The sequence below is a fragment of the Struthio camelus genome, chromosome 3 (genome assembly GCF_040807025.1).
Source record: "Struthio camelus isolate bStrCam1 chromosome 3, bStrCam1.hap1, whole genome shotgun sequence".
NCBI lineage: Eukaryota > Metazoa > Chordata > Aves > Struthioniformes > Struthionidae > Struthio > Struthio camelus.
In genome coordinates, this window is record NC_090944.1 from 116316272 (window position 1) to 116341662 (window position 25391).

At 40.9% G+C, this 25391-nt stretch overlaps 1 protein-coding gene and 1 long non-coding RNA gene across 11 annotated transcripts in view; one reads left to right on the forward strand and one right to left on the reverse strand.

Annotated features, from left to right (window-relative positions):
* The window catches only part of ESRRG (estrogen related receptor gamma), a 413394-nt gene that overhangs the window by 381732 nt on the left and 6271 nt on the right, over window positions 1–25391 (reverse strand). For 2 of the 10 annotated variants that reach the window (XM_068939853.1, XM_068939846.1), the window contains exon 1: window positions 10841–10986. The exons of 3 other annotated variants lie outside the window; for them this stretch is intronic. Coding sequence is in view for 1 of the 7 variants with exons in the window: in XM_068939841.1 (XP_068795942.1) it covers window positions 1201–1298 (98 nt within the window). In the remaining 6 variants the exon portion in view is untranslated. Of the gene's footprint in view, window positions 1–1200; window positions 1430–10840; window positions 10998–11540; window positions 11596–11777; window positions 11947–25391 lie in introns of those variants that run through there. 5 more of the 10 variants (XM_068939852.1, XM_068939851.1, XM_068939849.1 and 2 more) reach the window with 5 other exon arrangements.
* On the forward strand, window positions 11250–15724 carry LOC138066857 (uncharacterized). The gene is made up of 3 exons (XR_011140435.1): window positions 11250–11305; window positions 12962–13052; window positions 14147–15724. It is a non-coding gene; the product is annotated as an uncharacterized lncRNA (long non-coding RNA).

A 25391-nucleotide genomic window follows, 5' to 3' on the forward strand; every position in this document is an offset into this window, starting at 1 on the left:
GAAACGGGAAGCTATCGGAGAGGTACAATTTAAATCAAATTCGAAAACCTGAAATACTTTCCCTTTAACGCAGAATACAAACTGATACAGTATCACATGACCTTTACCGTAATTTCTATTAAAATCATTTCATGTCTGGTTGCTTCTGCTATCCTGGCTCATTTGTATTGTTTACAACAAGTCATTGCTCTCGACAGTTAGTGGTGGCTGAATCCATGGTTACCAGTTTTTACATTCACTAGTTAAATGGAATGCAGCTCTTCTGTGGGGTTTCATGGAGAAAGCTCTTAAGAAACCACAATCCAGCTATCAATCAGGCTAACCTGGGAGAAATTAATCTCAGAAACATAAGTATTGTTGCATATTAAAAATTTATTGAAAGGGAGCTCAAGGCTTTTATTAGTTGTAGTCGCAAAAGTGGACATGTTCGGATCTGACTTAGTGCACAGAAGGCGTAGGTTATGTGGTCTACAGCTGACATTCATCCATGTTGTGCCTGCTCTGGCGCTCACTGCTAATAAAACTGTACTGTTTAAGGCTTTAAAAAAAAAAAAATCCTCAACACTTATTTTACCAGAAATGTGCTCAGAATATAAATAGTGCTTAAATACAGGTTTAACCAGACTGCAGTCCCAGTAAAGTAACTTAAACAGACACATACAAGACAGTAAAACACAAAATAGACAGCTTTGAGTAGAATTCAATTAAGACAAGAAAATACCCCAAACAGTGGAATGCCTGTTAACGAGTAAATTAAGCCTGCAGACAAATATATTTTATTGCTACCTAAGAACAATACGCACTAATTCCATTTGCCCTGTTATTTATAGTTTGTCGTAGGGTGGGGTTGCCAAAATCAAAAAGCAAAGGAAAAAGCTTATTTGCAAGACGGATACTAAACACATTTAAAATGCCTAATAATATAAGAAAAGTTCTCTACAGTTTGATGGCTATAATAATTGTCCCACAAGCTACATGAGAGCAACAAATAGTTAAATCAAACATATTACTAGCTCATCTACTGCAAAGTCACTGTATCAGAAGCCCGAATTGATTTGTTTCCTTAGAACAAATTGAAAATGAATGTAACATAACATCTGAAAAAAAAAAAAATCCCTACTGCACTGCTAATCGGATATTGTATAATGGTTGATTGCAGCTTTGCACTGTGCTATTGTTGCCTATATCATACATACTTACAGGTTCTGGGTTCTTCCAAGAGTTTGGTGCAGTTTCAAGGACAAATGTCTTAAGGAAGTCTTTCTACTGTGCAGCAGTGATCCTAGCTCTGATCTCATTACATGAGCAAAGTGCTAAATCTGACAATATAAAGGAAACTTCCTGTGTGAAGAAGAAATCTTGGAAAGTCTCAGGGTTAAAAAGGCTGCTTAAATGTGCTGGTTGATTTGCTCCCTAGTTGTGTATACACAGTAGCAGCTGATCTCTGTTTGCAGCCCTGCAGAAAGAAACCTTTGCTGAAAACCAATGGCATCACATTTCAGTGGAGCTATTGCCAGGCTCTGGAGAGCAAAGCAACCTTTGACAACTTCACCCAGTTCAAATCGGTGGGGTTTACTGCGCGTCCGGCAGGACTTTTGAAACGGTATATTTGCTGTATTACTTTTATTAACACCGATCTGAAATCCTGCATCCTAGTCTGTCGTGATACAGGCAAAGGTCTCATTCACTTTAACGGGAGGTTTTGCCTCTGTCAGGACTCAGAACTGCAGAATTCACCACAATATATTTTGCTTGTCTTGACCGTGGTATTTGGAGATGAGAAGCTGTTAGCTGCACCCAAAAACATTTTATGTGTTAGAATTGTTACAGCAAGTGCAGTATGCGTCCTGTTTGTCCTAAATTCGTTTGAACCTGCCTTGTATCAGTCTCACGCTGCTCAGCTGTTTTTTCAGATACAGAGTACAAATTAACAGATTCAGGGGGCTGGCCGGGGCAGGGGGGGGTCTCTCCTTTAATACCTTCTTTGAAATCAAAACCTTGGAGTCCAACACCCAAAATTTGGCAAAGTTTAGATTTCTGACCAAAGTCAAATTGTGACTCTAAATATTTTTAGTGCTGCCTTAGCTTGTGTCTCAGCCCTCCAGAATAAGGGAGAAGTTTAGAACTTGGATTCAGCTCTGCAGTTCTTACTGATGGCCAAGTAAACTAATAAAACCAGCACAGCAACGCTGAAAAATATATCTGCGCCTGCTATATTGACTCTTAAACTGAGAAGCGATACTCCAAACACATCTTCAAATTTGATTTTAAAAAATTAACATTAATTACCTATGATTTTGTTGCTTCAACATTTAGCCCAGGATAATGGCAAGAACAATAACTCCATACGTTTCCTCCCCCCCTACATTTAGAATGTGACTATATAGCATGCGAGCTGCTTTCGCAAAGGCATCTACTTCTCTTTCTAGAATAAGCAGAAAACTTCAGAAAGAAAATTCAGAAGAGTGCCTTTTTGTAAGTGCGCAATTGCAGACTTTGGAGAGCAGTCGCTACATGTTGTTTTTTTCTGGGCATTTGAAAGACAGATTATTCACCACCCTCTTTTCCCCTCAAGCGCTATGACTATTCTAGCTACTAGTATATTGCGTGTTATTTCTTTAATATTTTGAACTTTATTCCAAAGGGCAGAAACCAAAACTGACAGTACATCAAGACAGCATGCTCAACGATTCAAACAACAAAATAATTGAGATCCTAGGCATACACACTGTCTGAGTATGCACGTTGCACATGGCACACGCACTCACAAGCACAAACAAGTATAAGGGTTTGCAGCCTGATTTTCAGAGGTATTCATAGTTCATGTCCTCACATTCCTTTGATTAAAAAAAGCAACAACAAGGAACATAAATCTGCTTAGTAAAAAAAAAAAAAAAACCCACACACTTTAAAAAGGTAACAACAGTTTATTAGCACTGTAAGCTACTGATTCAGCATACGCTTGCTTGCCACCAAAATTTGCCAAAAGAGCTTATCTGCTTGTCTTCTTTTGAGAGAAGGATCCTGTCAACCCCTGGACCATGCCGCACGGGAGAAATGAAACCGCGCAGTAATTGCTGCAAGGATTCATCTTATGATTTTCTATTGAGGGACAGCGCAAGCTAGTGAATTGAAAGTCTGGCTAGGAGACTGAGCTCTTCCCAGGCTCTCTCCCACTGACTGGCTGCGTAACCTTCAGCTTCACCTTTCTGCATCTTCACTTCATTTTACCTTTCCGTGTCTAAACCAGCACTCCTAAAGTTAATGCATGTTGCAAAGGCAAAGTTTCTCTACCTCAGTTGCTCAAGCTGTGAAAGCGGGATTGCCTGCTGGAGAACAGCAATGCCTAAAAACCGAAGTTCTGAGTTCAACTCCCAGTTCTGCCAGAACGCTAGTGACCTTGGACAACCTGCTCTCTTTGCCTCAGTACCCAATCTGCTGCGCATACTTTATACACTTTGCTCTCAACATTTGTCCACCTGGTCTCTTTCAAATGCAATACTTCAGGAAAGATTAGTTTTTTTAAAAAATTCAGCACAGAGCAAAACAAAATCTTTTTGTCAGGGGGAACTTAAGACACTGATTTAATACAATTAATAAAACCCCTGTGGAGGTAGGAATTTCAGTGAATGAAATTTCCTGATCAAGAGCCTTTACATACACAAGTCTCTATGCAAAAGGGCTGAAACTCCTGAATGCTGCATGAGAACAGTAACCTAACTGTATTCAGCAGTCTTGCTCCACATAGCAGAAAACTGGATTTGTCAAGTCTGGAGAACGTCCAGTTTGACTTAACTTCCTCTTCTCCTTATATCTCCTATACAATCATGTCACACCTGGCACAGCTATGTAAATATAGATCCAGAGACACTGCTCCTTCAGTTCTCTTCTTTTGTAACAATATAAACTGATCAGACACAATCATTGGGCACACAGGGACGGCAAAATCTTTCTCCTCTTAGTCTTCCTGCCTATACTTCAACCTGCTGGACATTCTGTCTTTCCTTATTCTCCCGTTTCCAGTTTTCTCATTTTATATAATTTGCAGAGTGTTCACAGAGTCGCATAAGGCAGGGCGCACAGTAACTTTGGGGAAAATGTGAAGACAATCCAAAGTCCCTTTCCCAGCCTTCAAAGGGCAGGGTAAAACAGTCTGGCTACTAAGGAGGGGCTGCAAAGTGTTCAGAGAGGACAGGGAGCAAGAGGCTGGACAGAAATGAAGAGGAAGCAGGCCCTGAGCTGTTGAGATCTGAGAAGCCGTATGTCTCCACTCCCTCCTCCATCCTTCTCCAGTGAGGAGGGCAGCACTTGGAGAGCAGCTCCCACTCTCTGCTCTTGTGAGGTCTGAAGTGGTACTGGTGCCAGAGGTGGGCAACACCGCGCCCTCCTCACATCCATCACTTGCAACGACTGACAAAAGCTCTCTTATTCTATACCTGCAGGTCTTACAATTCTGAGACATCATCAACAGCAAGCTATATAAGGCTAATACTGCAAACAAATAAAACATAGCGCAAATTCTCAGTTTTAGCGTGACTTTGTTGTATATTTTGAAAGTGTACTTCCAAGAGCCAAGCAATAAGATATCAGCTTTCTCTTTTAAGAAAAGAGGTTTGGGGCCTTGTAATAAAGGAAGAATGACTGAAAATTACGCCCCTAAAACACAAGTCCAACACAAACACAAGAACCTCGGTGAAAGTCAGACCTTTTAGCTAGTCTCAAAATTTTTCAGTAGCAGTTTCATTTTTAATTATTAATTTCCGAATCCACACAAAGTAGTGAAAACTTACACCTGATAGCATTAGGAAGGCCAAACTCCAAGAAATAGATCCTACCTTTTTGCTCAGACACTTAGAAATTTGCTTGACATATCAAGTCCTAAAATAGATTCATCAAGACCTGTCTAATTTCTGCACAGTTACCAACTGTTTCCCATCCCCAGTCTATCCAAGCACATATATACTGTAATGTCTTTTTTTTCTTTTTTCTTTTTTTTTTTAGCATTTTAGTGCATTTGTAATCTTGTCAAGTATGGAACACCTTCCTCATTCTCACACACCAAGTCACTGCACTCTTCTCATTGAGATTCCTCCGTAAGTCACTTCTCCCTTTTCGTCTATTAAGACTTTAAATCAAAACTAATATAATCATCAAGACATTTGTATGCCTAAGCTAAGTGTTCTTATTATAAGCTTTGTACTACCTGGTGATTCAGGATTCAGTCTTTCCTATTTTGTTTACTATACTCACATTTTCTGTTATGTGTACAATTAAAATTGTTTCTTCATACTATTCTTGTCATTTATTTGTTCTCTAAAGTATCCAGCATATTTTGAAACCAGTATAAGAGATAATATAGATTTTAAAATTGCCATGAAGGCATCACTATAAATGTGACATTTGGAATAATTCACTGAAGGTGTCTAAATCCAATTTAAATTCTTTCCCAATTTTAACCAAAGCTTCACAACCAGATGAACTTAAACCAAGGTGTATGACTTCATGCTACACTGGTAATCCACGCTAACTAGGAAATAAATTTTCGGTGATTAAGTTGAATTGTTCGCACAAAATGCCAGCTTCAGCTTTTCACCCATACAAAATAGCTTGGAAAATATATACTGCATGTGTTTATTATAGCTACAGTTGCTATGAACATCTATAACTCTCCAACAATTTCTTTGATTTATGTTCAAAAACATACAGGGCATGAAATGATGCCTGCAACCTTACATTTCCCTCAAGAACATTGTGGGGAGAAGATCTATTCCAAAACATCATGTTAGATTCCTTGTTATGTCCCCTTTTTAAAATAAATGTAGGATAATCAATTACACATGCTTCAAAGCAACTGCCACTAGATTCCCCAACAGAAAAGCTGTTTTTTGAAAAGTTCCATTTTCGTTTCTCCTAATGGCTGACTAAAATAAGAGATCTTGCTCAAATATTAAGGGAAAAATCATGTTACAAAGGATAGGCCCTGCTCAATACGTATATGCATGTGCAAGCTTGCGCATGTCTAGACTAGACTTAGAATAGGGTTTTCAGAAAAGAACCATCTCCGCTGATCAACATACCAACAAAAGCATGCGTGTGTGAAGATCTTACACCCGACCTCCTCTTCATATGTGCTTCTGCCAGTTTACAGTAACTCGACTCATGTTAAGAGAATGACACATTATAAGTTAATGTATCAGGCTTGACTTTCCTTTCAACCTCAATATGCAAAACATTTGTTTAAGAAGCTCATCCAGTTGTAGCTTCCGCTAGAAACACAAGCTTGCAAATGTTTACAGGAATATCAATTAAGCTGATTGGGAGTTCTGCCATTAAGTCCGGTGCAAGTAGGATTTGACTTCCCAGATCTGCCACGCAGACGCTGAACTGCATGTTTTCTACAGAGTACCAAGCCAACGGGTTATATTCCTTTGACGGGTGAGCATAATACGGATGATGGCTCCCTGGCCTCTTGGCTCTGGCATAGGGACACGGGCAGCAACCCAGGACAGGACCCTTCTGCCTGGTGGGAGAGGTGAGAGTGGCTGGGAATTAACCCAGCACGCAGCTCCAAGGATAGAAAAGGCCAGGACCTGCGTCTCCCCTGCTTCAAGTAGTTTTGTGCCGCCTGCACCCCAGACAGGTAGTTCCCATTCCCTACGTCCCGGACTTTCAAAGCCCTGCATTGCACCGCAAACTGCATACCTGGCAAACTGTACGGAAAACTGGACTGCACAGGACAAGCGCCTCTAAGTTGGACTGACACCTACTGGTGCTGAGTTTCAAGTGAATATGGAGCAAGCTGGATCTGAGACTTGTTTCAAATGAAACACAGCCCTGTTCATCACTGCAAGCATGCAACATTCACGTGCTAAATATGGACACATAAATAAATTTGCTCATTTCACCCATACTTTTCTATATTTCCTTGTATCAAAAGCTCAAAGAATGACAGTTTACACAAGAGGAAATATTTGCTTGCCCTCCCTTTTAAGTATAGCACTGCTTTATCCATTAATAATTAAGTCTTCAAGGAAGAGGGGAGTTAACTGGATGTGTGTGCCTTTTGCTCATGCAGCCCCGGCTAGATAGCATCAACAGTTGTTCCCCTATTTTCACAGTGGGAAATAACCAGGTACTAGCTGCATAGGAATAATCAAGAGGAATCTAGGTCAAAATCAAAGCCAGACTACTCTGTCCATTTGACAAAACTCACATGCAAACACAATACCACTGTAAAAACAAAGAACTGATTTGTAATGGTTATATCTCTTAAGACTGCTAAAAAGTGTGAAAACATTAGACTGCTTTGAGTAAAAGACACTATTCCTTTCATTTGACTTTTGAAAAGGCATTTAAAATCAATATAAAATAGCAATATTAGGAAATTTTATAATCATTATTTCAAACAGGCAGACTTGAAAGGGTCTCTTGTTCATGGGTAAATCTTCAGTTAGTTTTTCTAGTACCAGTGGTTCAATCGAAAGATTCGCCAACTGCCCCCCGGAGAAAACGGAAGATCTGCATTTAAATGGAGATACAGTATTTCCAAATGCACAGTACCTGGAAGGCAGATACTGTCAAGGTTTCTTAGTGAGTGGATTTCAAATTGCATTAGGTACATTTCAGCGCTGTAACTATCCCCATTTCATAGGACTGCGGCTATTTCCGTATCATTTTTCTGTGTCCATACTTGGTAATATTTGTCCTGATAAGTCAAAATTAAACCCTGATCCACAACAAAGGCCTCACACACTATCAACAAGGAATTCCAACCTTATATACAATTTTCTGATATGCACAATGAAGACTATGTTAGATAGCTTGGGTAGAAATCTTAAATAATTGAAAAGTATGATGACTTAATAGAGTAGTGAGCTTAGTTTACAATGCAGCCAATTTAGAGCCATAAAAACACTGTGTAAAATTTTTATCTTGTGGTTGACCATTACATATCCTATTTATTATTCCAAAGTATTTCAACAGCATTTTTCTTCATTAATGTGGCTTCTGGCATTTAGCATCCACTCTCTAAATGCACATGATTTTCCTAAGAGAGTTTTAGAAAAAGAAAACTAAAATTTAGATTACTACAGAACTGTTCCTTGCTACAACATGTATTTTTTCCCATTCTAGCTTGAACTGATATAGTGTGCTGTAAAATACACTCAAAATCCCGGGAGACTTAAATATAATAAATCAAAGTTATACACGTAAAGTTAAAAAGACTGGTGTAACTACTGATCCTGACACATCAGAGAAGCAAAAAAAATCAAATCTCATGAATACTTTGTAGCTAATGTACACGAGTTCAAAGAGCAGTGTTCCTCATAGGAAAACATCTTAATTTTCATACCAGAAAATCATAATAACCTTCCAGAAAAGTTTTAGGGAGTATGCAACTAAGGCAGCTATGAGGTTCAGAGTGCAAAAGGCACTCGTGACCAGCTGCAAACACGCAGACATTAGTCTAGGCAGCCCCTTGCTGAAATTCAGGTTGCAATTGAAATGTCCCTGTAAACAAGGTTACTGAGAACGGACCAAGATATCCTTCTCAGCAACACCTTCACCAGGAGCCCTTCAGCTGTCTACTTAGTTTGTTACACCTTATCTTGCAGCCCTGACACTCTAACGCTGATTCAAATTCGGGATTCAAAATGAAAGATGAAATATCTCAAAGATCACTTAATATTGAAATACTGTTGCAGCAATAAGTGGTGCTAGGCTTGAGATACGGGTATAGTACTCTAGTGGTAGCCTTTTAATTTCTGAAAAAATAGAATGGAATAACTGTGATACTGCACACACAGTTAATGCAATCGATTTGTTTCCTGCATTTTGATAATGAGCACACTGAATGTCACGTTTACCTTCCTCTGCCCGTTGCACATTTTAAACTGTAAAGTCCTCTAAAAGGAGACCCGTCAGATTCCAATACAGACATAAAGAAAACTCACAGATTTCTCCCCCCGCCCCGGCCTCCCTCAAACACACACGCAACAGCTACACTGATACTTTCAAGACAAGCAAGAACATAACCATGAGTCATTTCTTCATGCTAAGTCTTTGGATATTTTCAGTGGAAACACAGCATAACACACGCACTATGTACAATATAATGTAAGTTATACTGTAAACTATTCCTATTTTAAAAGTGAATACACGTGTGCTACACAAGAACATTTCATGCTCTGGAGTAGAACATGAAAGCAAAAATATGCATCAGATAAGTTTTACACTTCATATTTAGGATGGAGGAGATAATAAACGCTTAAAACTTAGGTGGCTTTATACAAAGGACATTGAAATTCCCCTCCCAGCCTCAAAAGACAGAGTTTCAAGTGGGGGGGGGGGGGGGCAGATGGTGCATTTATTTTTTGTTGGGTCTTGCTGTTATTGTTGAAAGTCTCCTAACAGTATGAAAAGGATGGGGGGGGGGGGGAGGAAGAATTACAGGAGAGAAAATTAAGCTTCTCAGTGCCCGCCTTCCCACCCCACCATTCACCTATATGTTTGTCTTTAGATTCTGCTCATTTTACCTGCCTCCCCCATTAGGACTCATCTCCTAAATGCAGTCCTCTGTTTTTTGGGACCATGAGAAACGTTAACTAGACCAAGTACTCTGACCGCTTCCCCTGCAGCACTTCAAAATATCTCCTCAGACCACTTGCTGCTTTTGCACTAATGCCCAGGAAAAAAAAAGAAAGAAAGAAAGAAAGAAAGAAAGAAAGAAAGAAACAACCTCGCAGCCAGGTCATAGTCAGACCTCAGCATGAAATGACTTCTCTAAAGCCCTCACGCCCGGAGCTGGGAGGGCCAAGTCTCAGGAGCACTACATGCACTTTCCACACTTTCCTTCGCCCCTGCTGATGTTGTTTGCAAATGACTTGCTCCCTTTGTGTGTGCATGTCCCTGTCCGCCGGTTCCCCTACTACTGCAACAAGCCGAGAAAACGGGCTTTCCCTTCGCCAGGCAGGCCGTCCCGTGCGGCCAACCCACACCACCGCTCAAGCAAAGCAAGCCGGCGACAGGAAGAAAGAAAGAAACACCCAGCACCGCCACCAATTCCCCACGGCTGGCGTGCAGGGCTTCCAGCAGGCCTCTTCGGCTCTGGGGACTCACTCGCAGAAGTGTTTCAGGAAGGAGCGGGCGGCGGAGGGGGGAGGAAGAGGAGGAGGAGGGCGGGCTGCGTCCCCACGCCCGGCCCTGCCTGGCCCCCAGCCCCCGGCCCCGACCCCGGCGCTGCCGCTGCCCCGGGCCGCAGCCGGGCGGGCTGCGCCGGCCGCCGGGGCGCTCCGGGCTCGCCGAAGGGCAACCTCGGCCGGGCAGGGCGACGCGGGGAAGCCGCCGCGACGATTACACACGCCCCGGCAACAGCTGTAAAGTCCGGGTCCCCTTCCCCTCTCGCAACCGGCAAAGCCACCCCGGGACCCGTCCCCAAACTCTTGCTCGTTAAAAGCCTTGTCACTTCCACAGCACACTCTTGGAGCCTGTGCAAAGAAGAAGGGGGGGGGGGGGAGGGAAGGGGGGCAGGATAAAACCTGCTGGGCTAGGATCTGTCAGCGGAAAAAAAATTCTCTTCCCCCCCCCCCCGCCAAAAATCTTAAATATTTGCCAAGGAGAGGAAAATCAATAAACCCTGGGTGGCTGATTCTGTTGTGTGGCTTTTTATTAATATTATTTTTTAGGGAATGACTCTAAGCAAGTGCAATTGACAAGGTCTGAAGGTTGGGGGGGGGGGGGATAGCGCTTCTCTCCGCTGCTAGTCTCAAATCAAAAACATGCCCCCGATGCCATGTCCGTGTGCAGAGGTGCACGACGATAAGGTCGGGACTCGGTTTACCTGGTCAGGTCAGAACGGCAGGCAGGTTAATCAGGTGAGTCGTCGGGGATTTTAAAGAAGCCGAAGCCGGTTTCTTTGCTAGGAAAGTCTACAACACCATGCAGGGACATTGCAAAAGCTTTACACACGCCTCCTTTAACTGGGCTCCCGCGACCTCCGCCGGCGAGGGGGGATCCGCCGGCGGGCGCAGGCCGCGCGGCGCGGCGGCGGCGGCGGCGGGGCGCGGGCGGCGGGCGGCGGCGGGCGGGCGCGGCGCGGCGGCGATGGGCGGCGGGCGGGCGGGCGGCGCAGGCCCCGGCGGCGGCCCCGGCGGCGGCCCCGGCGGCCCCGGGCCTCCCTGCCGCCTTGGTAGCGCCGGTCCGCACTCGGCCTGACCCGGGACGTCACGCCGCCTGTCTGTTTTCTCAATGATAACTTGGCAGCAGAAGGGGGAAGCGGCCGGGTTTTTCCTGGGCTCGTGACCGGGTACGTGCACGTTTCTTTGCATGCATTTTAAAAATTAAAAAAAAAATAAATTAAAAAATAAAAATAAAGAAGGAATTTGTGCGGGTCTGTCCTGCCGTGATGGTGGCGGCCGCTTGCCGGCTGCCGCGCGGCGCTGGCACGGGGGGAGCCGCGGCGTGTGTCTGCGCTGCCGCCGCCGCCGCCGCCGCCGCGGAAGGAATCAAGCATGCGTTCATCTTTTTGTCTTTCATTTTACCTTCAGGGTGACATTCAGTGCCAAGCGAGCCTTTCTGGTCATCGCCAAGTCGCACCTGGAAAAAAAAAAAAAACGGGGTGGGGGTAGGGGTGGGGGGGGGGGGGAGGCGGGGATGCCACCCTCAGCCAGCCCGGATGCAGGGCAGCCAAGTCCTCCGGCGGCGGCCGGGACACTTCGCCCAGCCCACGCACACGGGGACACACACACACACACACACACACACACACACACACGCACACGCACGGAGAGCCGACAACGAGCCATTTTCTGAGCCACCGCGGGCCGGCATGAAGAAGCATCCGAAACGCCAGATGAATCTAGACCGCGGAGTAACACTGCTGGTTTTGCAGTTGCTGCATTGCTTCTGCCGTGCACGCCGAGTATAGGCCTTGCACTGGGTCCTTCTTCTCTCCCTCCCTCTCTCTCTCTCAAATTTGCTTTACAGCCTATTAGGAGGAGGCCCGGGGGGGGGGGGAGGAAGCCCTCAGCTGGTGAACGCATATGGCACCGAGTTAAAATTGGGGTGCACTGGCGCTCGTAGCCTGCACACCGCACAGCTGGAGGGGACTACGGCAGTACTTCAAATATTTGCTAGCACAATGGCGTCTCTTAAAAAGAAAACCAAAAGACTCGCACAAATCTAGGCAGGATTGAATCACACATTTCTAAATTATCTCCCGCTACCTCTGCTGCTAGGATTCCAGAGCGCCTCTTTCGGAAAACAAAGTCTTTTATGGAAAAAAAGAGGGAGAGCCCAAGCCTGTAGTTACCACTGAGGTCCATTTGACCACAATGCGCAGTATCTGAATATTGTTATGAGTAGCGATAGCGTCTTAAAGGTGTGACGAGACACTTTCATTTTGTTTCATTGATGTTTGTACTTTTAAAATGCAAAGCCCGTAAGAATACACGAATGGGCCCACTGAGCTGAGGGGACCTTTCGCATGTGTGCCTTCACTCACGTGCACAAGTATTTTCAGAACTAGGCCTAATTTCAAAAGAAACTGCCCGTAGTAGCTTAGATTTCCATAGCTTTTTAGCTAAAGAGAAGTTGTTACCTATATCCTTTGAACATCCTGAACTGTTAATACAGCGTAACATCTGCACGTTAACCTTAGGGAGTTGCAAGGTCAAGTTTACCTGCTCCGTGTTGCATATCCTATTAGCTATTTTTATAACAAGTCACACTATTCCAGATACACACATAGCCAGCGCAGCGGAGTTCGTAAAGGACATATGCTGGTGACAGGGCTGAAACAAAACTGTTTTTGTAACTACATCTCTTTCATTTCTTCTCTTTGAGATATCAGCTGTGCATCTTTAATATTACCATTAACACTTTCTTTTTCATTTTCCTAGTTTAAATATAATGAAAGGGACAACTGCTTGATGCTGTTACTAATCAGATTTTGCTATTCCAGTTTTTTTAAGAAGAAGAAATCAGGGAGAAGTAAATTTACACCTTTTCTGTTGTTGGACCCAGAGCTCTGGAACAGCATCTTATTTTAAATGGTGAGATCATCTTTTTCAGTGGGAAAAAGAGTTTGCTTTTTAATTGGGGGGAGGGGAAGAACTCAGAATATGATAAAGTACAAACAGAAGTTTAAGGAGACTGAAATTGAAAGTACATTTTTTAGTGGAAGATACTCAAGATGCTTTCTGGCTTGGCTATAAAGACAGATTTGTTTAATGTTTCTTTTTTGCCGTGGAGTTTTGAGACGTATTTAAACAATTTTTTTCTTGTCTTCTTTATCTATACTGTCTCAGCTCGGTAGAGTACACTACTGGTAGGTTGTTTTGGTAGACTCGAAAAGCACTGTGCGCAGCTTGATTGTTTTCTATATTTTGATGTTTATTTGTAAGTGATGCTCTTCCAATGGATGCTGGGAATTTGTTTAAAAACATGAAGGGTATAGCATAGCTATCCATGATGGGATTTGCAATTGTTCAATACCTCTCATAGCATGGAGATTTTTGCTGTGAATATTATGGTTTTTAGAGTTAATTAGTTAATCAATTACTATATTTGGAATGCATTTAAAGGAACATTCAAATGCATTTATTTAATTAAAATAAATGAGCAGATAGGCAACAAAAAAAATATTAGTCAAATGAGCAAGAACTCACATATGGAGCCAAAATCAGCCCTAGCAAAATCAACCGAGTTGTGCTTGTCTACAGCATATTTAATTTGGCCTATGCAGTCACACAGCTGACCCTTTATTTGGTTGTCAAAGGTGTGTGTATTAAAAATGCGTGAGCCATGCTTCTCCTCCAGCGTGCTTAAGCTGTGAAGTTAAATTCACCTGCTTCCCGTTTAGCTCAGTCCGATCACGTATGCCATTTTTGGTGTTAGTACACACCAGAGATACAGACAGGCATTCCCACCTTTAGGTGTAAGGGACATAAACAGTATCGGTAGTGAGGGTGTGATGGCATGGATTTCAGCAGAGGCCCCCCCACTGGAAGGGTTCCTGCACATAGGCTCCAGTTAGTAGGCTATACTGAAGTCTCTGCCACCATCTTTCATTACTGCTGTTAGTCATGCCGGAGAGAGTAAAGGAGAGGTTGGTATGTCTATAATCGCACTTTCATTTGCTATGTAGATGTGTCTTAAGAGCCTCACAGCCCAGGAACATTATGCTGGAATAAGGCGAGATATGAACGTAAAGCAGAACTACGCTCAGGTAACTCATTCGTTCTGCAGTGACAGAGCTGTTTCCTGGTTTCACCTAATCCACTTTCAAAGTGGATTAAGATAACTCAAGAACAGGAGTTCTTAGGCTGGCATAAGATTTTTCTACACGTGATTTTAGTCAAGACTAATTATTGCAGTGTAACCAATAAGCATTTTGGAATAATTCTGTATATAGACAAGCCCATAGTCCTGCATGTGAAAACAACATAGAATTTAGTCTGTGTGTGTAACATAAGGATAATTCAGCCCTAAATCTGACCTCCTTCCTTTCTATTTGTGAAATATATTTAATTCATTATAAGTTTTCTTTCTTAACAAAAATATTCACAACAGTTATGCATTTTTGATCAATTCCAGGGTCACAACTGCATGTGCGCTTCAGATAAAATAAATACTTTAAACAATTTATACTCTGGATACATTCTTAAGCCTGTAGAAGTAGATAGGAGGTTCCTTACTGGACAAATATCAGGTTCTCAATTGTAAATATTTCAAATGAGTTATTATAAACAAAAGGAAAACAAACATACAAAGCTCTGCTATATCTTAAGTACCCAGCATCCACTTGTACTTTAGACAACCCTCCATTTAAAGCAACATTGTCTAAATGAAGCACCTGTTATAAGTCAAGAATATTAATTCCTTCGTAAGAAACGTATCATAGTCTTGCACAGAATAGTTTGCAGAACAATAGGGCTTTCGGAAAACACCTTAAGAATATTTGCTTACAGAGATGTAGATGAGAAAGAACTCAACTGAATATTGGGCGGTTACACTGCTCTAAAATTGATGCAGGAGAGGTCAGAATCAGATATATTGTATCACTACTGGTATATAGGAAAGTTATAGAAATTGTAATGAGAACATAAAAAAATTCTTGCAATTTCATGCGAGGCGGTGAGTTCTGTAAATGTCATTCTGTTTCACTCCGTGCCAGAGACCTCCCTGGGAAGAGAGGTGACTCCATCCCATCAATTAAGACTCCTAAAATTTAAAACCAATTCTTTGTTGAAAAAAAGAAATGAAGAAAAACTTAGGAGAGAAAGAAATGATGTAATCTCAGCTAGTAAAAAAGCCAGTCTTTGAAGAGAAGCATAAATATGAAAGCTATGTAGTACAAATTGCTGACCCTTTAAACATTGACACGGGAAAAGCCAATAAAAGCGATGAAGATGTATGGGAATAAAATTCTTACTTTGTATGAAAGACTGTAATGCAGCAAGGCAGAGAGTACCCAGGGATCTTCTTTTATGCAAACTAAGTAGCCCTGCTACTCCATGTAACAGGCACCGATGCTGCAAATGGGATTCTTGTTCTTAAGCTCAGTTTGTGGTGATGAGTATGGCTATGCGCTATTATGTTGGTCTTGGGATGAGGGAAGAAGGAGATTGATTTTACTTACCCATCCCTCACACTGAACCTGCTTATTTAAGAAGCTTTCTGTTAAGAAAATAATCATTGAATAAAGAAGATAAAACATGATAAAACAAGAAATCAAATTCTTCTTGAATTCTGTCTTGTTGGGTAACTTTGACTGTGGGCCTAGTCTTGATATTAAGACTCAAATTAGTCTAAAATTGAAGGCAGTAAGAGTTTTGGACCATAAAGGAGTATGCCTGATATTGAATTAAACTTACATAAACAATTAGATTAGATTATTTTAAGCTCTGTTTCCACTGAGAGTTCTCCGAAAATTGGAGCCACCTGCAGTGACAAGGCATCCTGGGGTCTACCCCACTCCTGTTATTACAGGGAAATTACAGCTCCAGTGAAGAAGATGTCACTGGAGAAGATGTCATTAAAATCTGGAGATCTCTGGGACAATGGCACAACATCTGTGAGAGGAAATCTCAGGGCACAGTCAGTGCAATGAAATGGAAGGATCCTCAATGGGAACTGGTTAGCAGCACCAATGCTTAGTATTTGTCATAACAGCCACTGACTGTTTTAGTTTTTATTTTGACAATGATGTGAATTATGCATGAAACATTAATACTAGTGAATGTACCTCTCTTTTGATCTTCAAGCATAATCATCTCTAATGAGAGTTTATACATAAGCATTGGAACAAATCCCTGAGTCATGTGAATTTACATTGGTTTTACTCTGTGGGAATGATATCCCATATGGGTTACTCATGTCTGTACAGCATAACATACCTATAAAACAGAAGAAAAAGAGCTTATATTTGACTGTTTGAACACAGGTATCTGCTGTACACTAGCAGTAACACAATGTTAAAAAAATAAATTTGTCAGAGATCAGAATTAGGAGTAGGGCCCTCACCTAACTTTAGGTCCAAGTCTTCTCAGAATAAGAAAGTTCACCTCTAACTTTTGCAGTCTGGGCTCTAATAATAAAGTTAAATGTTAGAGGAGTTTGAACTAGCTCTGTGAAGGCATAAAGGAATCAGCACGTGGCTTTCTGGATATTGATGGAAGTTGTCAAACTGCCATCAGCAAGTAGTAGTACTGCATATGTGTAGCAGACAAGTTCTGCAGTGCTAAATGGCACCTTTCCTGATACCCTTGATAGACAGGCTGGGGTGCAAGGCTAAGCAAGTCCGAACCAATTCTAGAACCTGCTCATCCATATCTCATTCCTGTTCTTGTTAGTTTAACATTAGTCACAAACATTGGATTTCATGAAGATATAAAAACATTATGCATTGTGTAACTGCTAAAACATGTATTTAAAATGCAAATAGGATTTAAACCCCATCCGCCTCTCACACTTCACATTAATGTTAAAATAACCGATCATTATTAGTATTAACACTCTTCACTTAAGCAACAATGCTGCATGCACAAAGAATTTTCTGTGGAAAGTACACACGCAAAACAGTATGCGGTGGGCCTGATTCCTTTCCTATGTACGCACTGACAGCTGCTGGCTACAAGATTTCCAAAACGCCTCCTGCCTCTCCTAAACAGATTTCAAAGCCGAAAGTTACCGAAGAGGTATGGCTGCCAAGAAGGTGTTATGTTGGATGGCAGATAGGCTCTGATTCAGGTCATATCTCAGGAATTCTCCAAAGCCTGTTAATATGTTTCATTCTTAATGTAAAGTACTAAAGGAGTCCTGGAAGCCAGAGATCCAGGATTACCCCACAATAGTTCAGTGTTCTCACAAGATGCTAAAGTCATGCTCCTTACTGCTCCTTTTTTCTGGCCTGAATAACCTTAAGCACTGATGGGAGAGCTTCAAAAGGAAGAGCAGAAGAAGCCTACATTTAGAATAGTTTATAGACTGGAAGGAGAGAAATATGAGACCCGTCCTCTCTTAACATGAATTCTCCAATTGCTATGCTATTATATGAGGACAGGGGGACTGACACCGTTGTAGTCAAAAAGAAAGCAGCTGTGACGCTTCATTACAGAAACCCAACACTGTTCATGTGAATAAAATCTTCTCTGAGATTACAGAACGTCTTGTACAGGAGGCACCTAGTGTGTTAAGTCAGAAGAAGAATGGATCCAAAGATGAATAGATTCAAATTAAGCCCCAAATATTGGATCTTAGTATTGGACTGAAGGACACCAACTCCATCTAGACCCTACTTGAAACACATTTATGGTATCTAGCTTTAAAAGCTCAGAGAGTCTTCTCACTTCAGAATATGTAAGTACATCCATACGCGCAGACACACACAGACGCACACAAAGCTGCATTTTCAAGGATGTGACAGATACAGGTAGCAAATGGCATATGGAGGTATGTAGGGAGGCCTACTGGAACTTGGCTGACACAGTCAGATTTCTTAACATCAGTCAAGGTTACAAAGCCTGCTAGACGGCGGCTCCCAGGGCTCCATTCACAGCCCTGGAATGCCGGCCGGAAACATAGCCCTGTCATTTTATCTCATTTGGTGCACATGAACGATACTCCTTTCTAGGACCTTAAGTGAAACATGCTGATATTAAATCCATCCTTCCTTTTAAAATCTGTGGGTCTCTAGCAGGGGACCAATAAGCCAGCGGGAAGGAGAGGACACCAGTTGTCAGTCAGTTGTTTATGATGTAAAATGATGAGAAAAGTAAAAGGATCTTATTTACAGACTAATGCATGTACTTACGTTTAACTGATTAACCCCAACCAAAACCTTAAATTCCATTACTGTATATGAATATTGTGTCATGCTGAAGTTATTCAGTAACTGGCTGATCGGAGTGACAAACTGGAAACCAGATACGCAGCTGGTGAAAGCTGGCATAGCTCTAGGGAATTGAGTGGAGTCGTGCCAATTTATTCTGGCTGGCGATCTGACCTTTGATTTTTGTTGAAAAAAAGGTAAGAAATGGCTTTTTTCATGGAATTGTGATCATCATACACAGCAGTAACCAGAAAATCAGAAGATAAGTAATAAACATTTATATGGTAGTCAAGACAAAGTGGAACGAACCAATGTGAAATCTTTAGCAATGAAATCCTACAATCATATTATTACATATTTCAACACTGGAGCCATGTTGATTACTACTTAACTTTCGGAGAAGAAGGTGAGCTCATTTTCTTGCCTGTTTTTTTCAGGCACCATTATGGCTGCACCCTTGCCATCCTCATCACGAGTTAATTTCCTGGTGACACCTCCAGGGAGAGGGGGAGAAGTTATATGTTTTTCCGTAGGGGGATGTGTATACGTGAAGGGAAACAATTGAATTTTAATGACAATTTTGAGACTCTTCAAATTAATTTTTGGGGAGTGCAGAAATTAGCAGGGCTATCTGCTGCCAATAGCTGCGTGCTCTTATACGCTGCTGATATACGCAGAAATTATGGGTGCTCAACTTTTTGCATAAATAAATCTAAAAATATCAGGTCCTTCTATTATGCCACGAAAGGCAGGGTGAGAAACTGATGTGATCAGGCCCAACTCTGAGTTGCCCCAGGGTCAATACAGAGCAATTCCTAGAGAAGTTAAGGTGACTGCTCCACATTTACGCTGGCAGAGATGTGTTTGTATAAGGTATTTATGGTGTAGGACCACTTGTTCATGGTAAGAAGCTAATTTTGCTGGGTGCTGTAAATAACACTAAATGCGATAAAATCCCTGCATCAAAAAGCCCTGTGAACAGGACGGTAGAGGAAGCACAGCAAAAATGGGATATACTGGGAAGACAGTACAAGAGTAATTGCAATAGAAGCAGTCAGCTGCACAGGCTTTTTCTACACACAGGATAATGATAATTCTGCCAAGGAGATAAATTGGTTATTTCCTATCTGGCTATGATATTTTCATTGTATTCCTGAATCATAGTTCATTAAGAGTTTATAAATATAAAGGTTATAAAGCTTTAGAAATGTTGTTACATATAAGAAAATGTGTACTGGTTTACCTAAATCTATTTTAGAAGTACCTTAGCAATTTAATAGATTGTTTTGAAGTAAGCTTAGTTAAGCAGGGACAGTTTTTTAGGTGTTGAATACAAAGATTCAGGGAAGAATAAAAAGAATCATTCCCAAATCTGTAGATATCTACTTGTAGAAAATTAAATAGAAAATAAAAGATGCTTCAAAATAATGCCAGTCATTTATTCTGCTCTGTTGTTAGACAGAGTTGCAGCCATTTCCACTAAAAGGAAAGCACCCACTGCAGAGTGCTGGGTTTTTTTTCTATTTTGGGCTAGACTCTCACAGCCTTGAGTAGGCCATAAAAGGGATCAGGACTTCCACATGTTACTCCTCTGCCCGGTCTGCAGCTCCACCCAAGAGAAAGACAAGGATGAAGGACAGGCAGTAGTCACCTGGCATGGGCCTGCTGCGCAAAAGCAACCGGCAGAGGACTGAACTGGCGTGGAGCCAGGTGCGGCAGGAAGGGGCTCTACCCCCGTCTGAGGACACAAGCCAGGCTGCAGAGCCTGGCTTCTGGGCTGCTTCCTTGGACCTGGCTTCTGCAAGAAAAAGCAGGGAGTAGCTAACTTTTGGAAACTGCATTCCTTGCAATCTGTGCCTCCGTATTGCCCTTTGCCTTCTGGTCTGCTCTGCTGATGAGATGGACTGTAAATTTTCAGTCTAGTGTTTAAATGTTAATGTTTGTGTCCCTCAGCACAATATAAAGCATACATAAACCATAATTACTGGACACATTCTTGAAGTTTACTTTGAAGCCTGTTTTCATTTTAGTTACGGGAGAATTAAAGAAATCTCAGGGAGCCTAATATTGGTGATTCTGATAGTAAACCAACTTTTTCTATCTGAGCAACACCACTCTTTATACAAGCCACTGTGAGTTTAGTTGTGTCGATTGTTTTCTCTGTTTACTTTTTTCAACTTTCAACAAGGGTAATTTTACTTACAGCAATTTTTGCACTGCACTATAGTATACCGTGGCACAATTCATTACATTAGAGCAATTTCACTAGTTGGGAGACTTCACCGTGATGTTTTCTACTGAATTTCTGCTGAGAAATAAAGCCACTGGCTCAAAGTCTGATTCAAGTCCTTCCAAAGCTATCCTGAGAATTTCTGTGAGCGCTATATTGGCCCCCTAAATTTATCATGCTTGCTATCAGGAAAAGGAATATTATCAAAGCAGCAGGCTGCTCAGGAGGACAGAAAGCAACAGGAGAGGAGAGCAATTTATCTTTGGCCTGCTATTTTGGGTGATAGAAAGATCCCTGCCTAGCACTGGGTCCTGGCATACAACCGGCACAGTCACAGTCTCAGCGCTTTCTCTGGGCCTTTGGAACCTGAATATTCAGCTAAGACTACAGGGGGGGGGGGGGGGAAACAGAAAGAAAAATCAAGGTATTTTTCACAACAATCAATCAGTTATATTAATAACTGCCAATATAAAACCATATTCCTAATCTTCTGCTGTTACAGCCAGATGTACAATAGGATGCAGAATTTTGCCTGAAGCAATTTATTTTTTGTGCCTCTTTTGTATGAATAAATGGCTCTTTTAAGAGATCAGTGTTTACCATAGTATTGATTTCTAGCTGTTAAAGGGTTGTTGCTCTACATTCCTACCCGTGCAGATAGGATGTTACATTACTAAGTTTCAGTATACTGTTCAGAGTTAGAACATCCAAAAACTGATCGTTTCTTCCTTTCCAGCAGCGTGTGTTGCTTCTTGGGATAATTCTTTAGCTACAAGCCTAAGGAAAAGGGCCCTTCTTCGTTTCTCATCTCGCTTGTCTCTTGCCTTTACACTGCTACAGCAGCGTACATCACTGGATGCTAGGTTTCTTCCCTGAGGCCTCAGTGCAACAAATTGCTATACAATTGCTATTTCCAAGTAATTCTGCTGTTACACATATAAATACAGCAGTTAGCATCCAAGAAATAGTTTCTTCTCTTCCTCATGCAGGTGACCGTAAAGTACAAGCTTTGCAGATGTTTAGTGAATGAAATATTGTCACTACGTAAAACAGTGTGAGAAAGCTCTTGAGAAAACAGCTGGAACAGAGTGTTAGTGGTCTGTGATGGCATCAGAAAACGTATATCCTTTGTAATGCCACGACGTGTACCTACCAGGTTGTGTGACCTGCTTTCTATTCCCAAATCAGATCACCAACCTATCATTAGGAGCTTGGCCTTTAGAGAGTCACTTCTTTCTGTGCCTCAGTTCTCTTATATGAAAAAAAGGATTATGGCTTTGATATCGCTCAGATCCACGGACGAAATTTACAACTGAAATGTCAAATATTATAATCACTCACAGGTTTGCCATATCTGTTTTGTCCAAATATTTTAAGCTATAATATCAAAATAAACTGTTCATAAAAGTCAGGCATGGTAGCGGAAGTTCCAAACGGCAGAATATGAACCTTAGCAACATCAGTGAACGTGACAGCACGGTTACAGATCAAATAAAACATCACTGTGAATCTAAGGATGTTAGCACACTAATGACAGGTGGTTTGGTCTGCATCCACCACTAGCCTGGGAAAGATCTGTGCCAGTCCCCTCACAATCCCCCAAGTGTCTCTCTTCCTCCACTCTATTTTTTTCCTGTGAATCTTATTTGCTACAAAAAAGCAAAAGACAACATTTAAAGGTTTGATTGATTGTATACTTTTCTCTAATTTTTGATTTTGATATATTGACGAAAAATTATTTTCTAGGAAACGAGGGTATGGCTTGAGAAATAATTCCATCAGCAACTGACTGCTCATTCTTACTTATACAGGCCTACTATTGCTGACGCTTCCTTACGTAAATGGAGTTGTGCTTGAGGAAGGTGGGGTGCTACAGTTTCAATAATTCCTTCATTCTACCAAGAAAGACAAATTAAGACCCAGAAAGTTCCTCATTTATGTGGCACTTCCTCTAAAAGGAGTTTTGTCTCCGAGTAATTTTTGCCCTTGCTGTGATATATGTCAGTTATTCCTTTGGATAGAGGTTATTATAGATTAGGAAAAGAAAACAAAATATAAACTCAACTACTGAGTGTATTAGAGAATTTGGCATCACCCTCATTAGGAGGATTAACTCCATTTAGTTCTATTTTTCCCCTGAATACACCACCACCATGTACATGTACAGCTGCAAAATCTTGTTTTCCATGTGTCAGTGGAAACTATCACTGGATGACTATCTTCTTGCCAAATGAAAAAAAAAAAAAAAAAAAGAAAGAAAGAAAGAAAGAAAAAAGAAACAAAACAAAGGTTTAAAAGATTTAACACTTTTAGCTGATGCAAAGAGCTCTCACATGAAGAGGTCCAAGTATCTTACAGATGCTAATGAGTTGGTTCCCCGTATCCTACTAAAACACGTACTACTTTCAGCATTTTTCAAATAGGCGGCATGGGCTGGTAAGAGGCAAGAAAATGATTCAAAGAAAATCACTGATCCAGATTAGAAACAAGATTTGCTAATTTATAATCCCCTAGTCAGCACCATTTTCATTCCTCATTTAGATTTTCAGATATACATTTTTTATTTTAAACTGCAAGCATATTTTAGATGCCTTGTTCTTTTCTTGTGAAGACAAAAAAAAATGTTTAGAAAAAAAGTTAGAGAGTGATATAATTTGTTCAGAAAATGTTGACTGATATGAATATGCATGGAATTATCTCGTTCAGTTCTGTTTTCGTGTACTCAAACATTTTCTTCCAGTTTGGAAAATGTTCAAGTTCCTCATCCATTTTAACCGTCATTGTTAATGGGTGTTAAACTTACTTAGCAACGTTTCATTGGCAGCTTCCCAGGACTAGCACCAATGTAACAATTTGTATTCAATAAAAGTAAAAATCATTGTCATCCAGCATTTGTGTAAGGCTTGAAATAGTTAATATCAAATTTACCACTCGTAAGTGTGGTAACTACTTCCATGAAAGGAAAAAGGAGGGAAGAGAGAAGGCCAAACCTCCTATTAGATGATAAGGAATATAACAATGTTAAATAGAAGTTTATGAAAAAATAAGGTCTGGAACCAGAGCTTTTAACAAAGATTATGTATTTTTTGTGTATTTCTGCACAACAAATCCCAAAGGTTTATTGGGAACTCTGAGTATTTCCACAATCCCAACTGTAAGAGGAAGCTGTTCAAAGTCACGAGAGCTGTGGTATTAACTGCAATGGAAACGGAACTGAGCCTTCATACTACTCAGTTATTTAGAGCAAACTTCTATTGATTTATCATCCTCACCCCCACCCTGTGCTCAAAGCCAGAGCCATTCACACATTCCTGATGTACATTGCAAAAATTTGCATAGGCAATGAAGTGCTGTTCTTGCAAGTATTTTAAGGGAAGGGGACTGTGTGTAGTATACCAGTACAGTATCTTGGGGCCACGAGTCGCAGAGGAATATTCATTTTTATACTTTAAATAGGAATTTGTTACAGAACACTAGTATGGGGAATTCATTTCTTAGTTTATTATTACTACTATTTTCACTAGAAATAAGACAAGAAATTTTGAAGCAGATGAGTCTTTAGATATAAACTTTTGCAGTTATCACTAGCATTTGTTGTAAATACTTTTACTACATTCAGTCTACAGCCTAAGTGTATACATGCATGATGAAGTGAGCTCCAAGTCTCCTCATACCTGACCTAGCAGGAGTGGAAAACAATAGATTGATATTTATTCAGCTTTTGAATCTTAGCCAACATACACCACTATTTACTGTTGTTAGTGGTAATTTTGCACGTGTAGTAAGCATATACTTGTAACACTTGAAAGCTTGAAGTTTGCATTATTCTGAAGACTCTCTAAGTTTTATTAAGCATATTCCAATAGAATTAAAGGAGGACATTTAAAAGAAAAAAAATCGGTTAGTATTGTTAAGACTAAGATAAACTAAGAAAAGAAAAGCAACATTAAAGTTGTTAACTCTCCATTCTCAAAATAACTCATACAATTTTATGATCTCCCTTCCTTTCATGCAAGATCTCATTTCCTGCAGGGATGCTTTGAGGGGATCACTACTAAACATTTTTCTAAAGATGGCTTGCCATCATTTGCTAAATGCTTGCACAAAATCAGGTAAACATGCTGTTTACCTTTATTGTAAGCTTTGTGATTTTCTGTTTAAGAACTGTATAAATAAATCAGTGTTTTTATTCACATCTATACCTAGAAGTATCTATTGTGAAATAGACTTAGCGTGTTCATTTTTAAATTTCATCCTTATTTTTGTTTTATGACATACTCTTTTCCACTGATGCTGTTCTAAACTGCTCTGACATAAAACAATAACAGGTGCTACTGAAGTTAAAATGGAAGCAAAGGATTGTTATCCTCGTTTTTCTCTCTCTATTGATAGATAAATGTCCCTCGAGGTTAACACCTCAATTAAACAACTCAGTAGCTTGGTGAACTACTACAACTCAGTAGCTTTGTTTTCTCCCTCCAAAAAAACAGGAGCACCCCCGCCTCCAACAACCCTATGTATTTAGGTTGGGCTTCTGAATTTCAGTGCAATATGTGATAACTTGTATGTGATGTCAAAGTTTCCAAGAGAAGCAGCAGAGGTGCTTTTCTTGCCTTTTTTTAAGAATGAATTCCTCATCTGTTGAAAGGAAACTTATGCACATCAACAAAAACAAGGGAAGGGAAGATAAGAAGGGAAGAGTAACCAATATGTGAATAGATGCAACTGCACCATTTTCAGTGGATTTTTTTAAAATCAGAAATTAATTTGTCCCCTGTTGCAGAAACCCTCTATTCGAACTACAGCCCAACATCACTTGGCCCTCTAGTT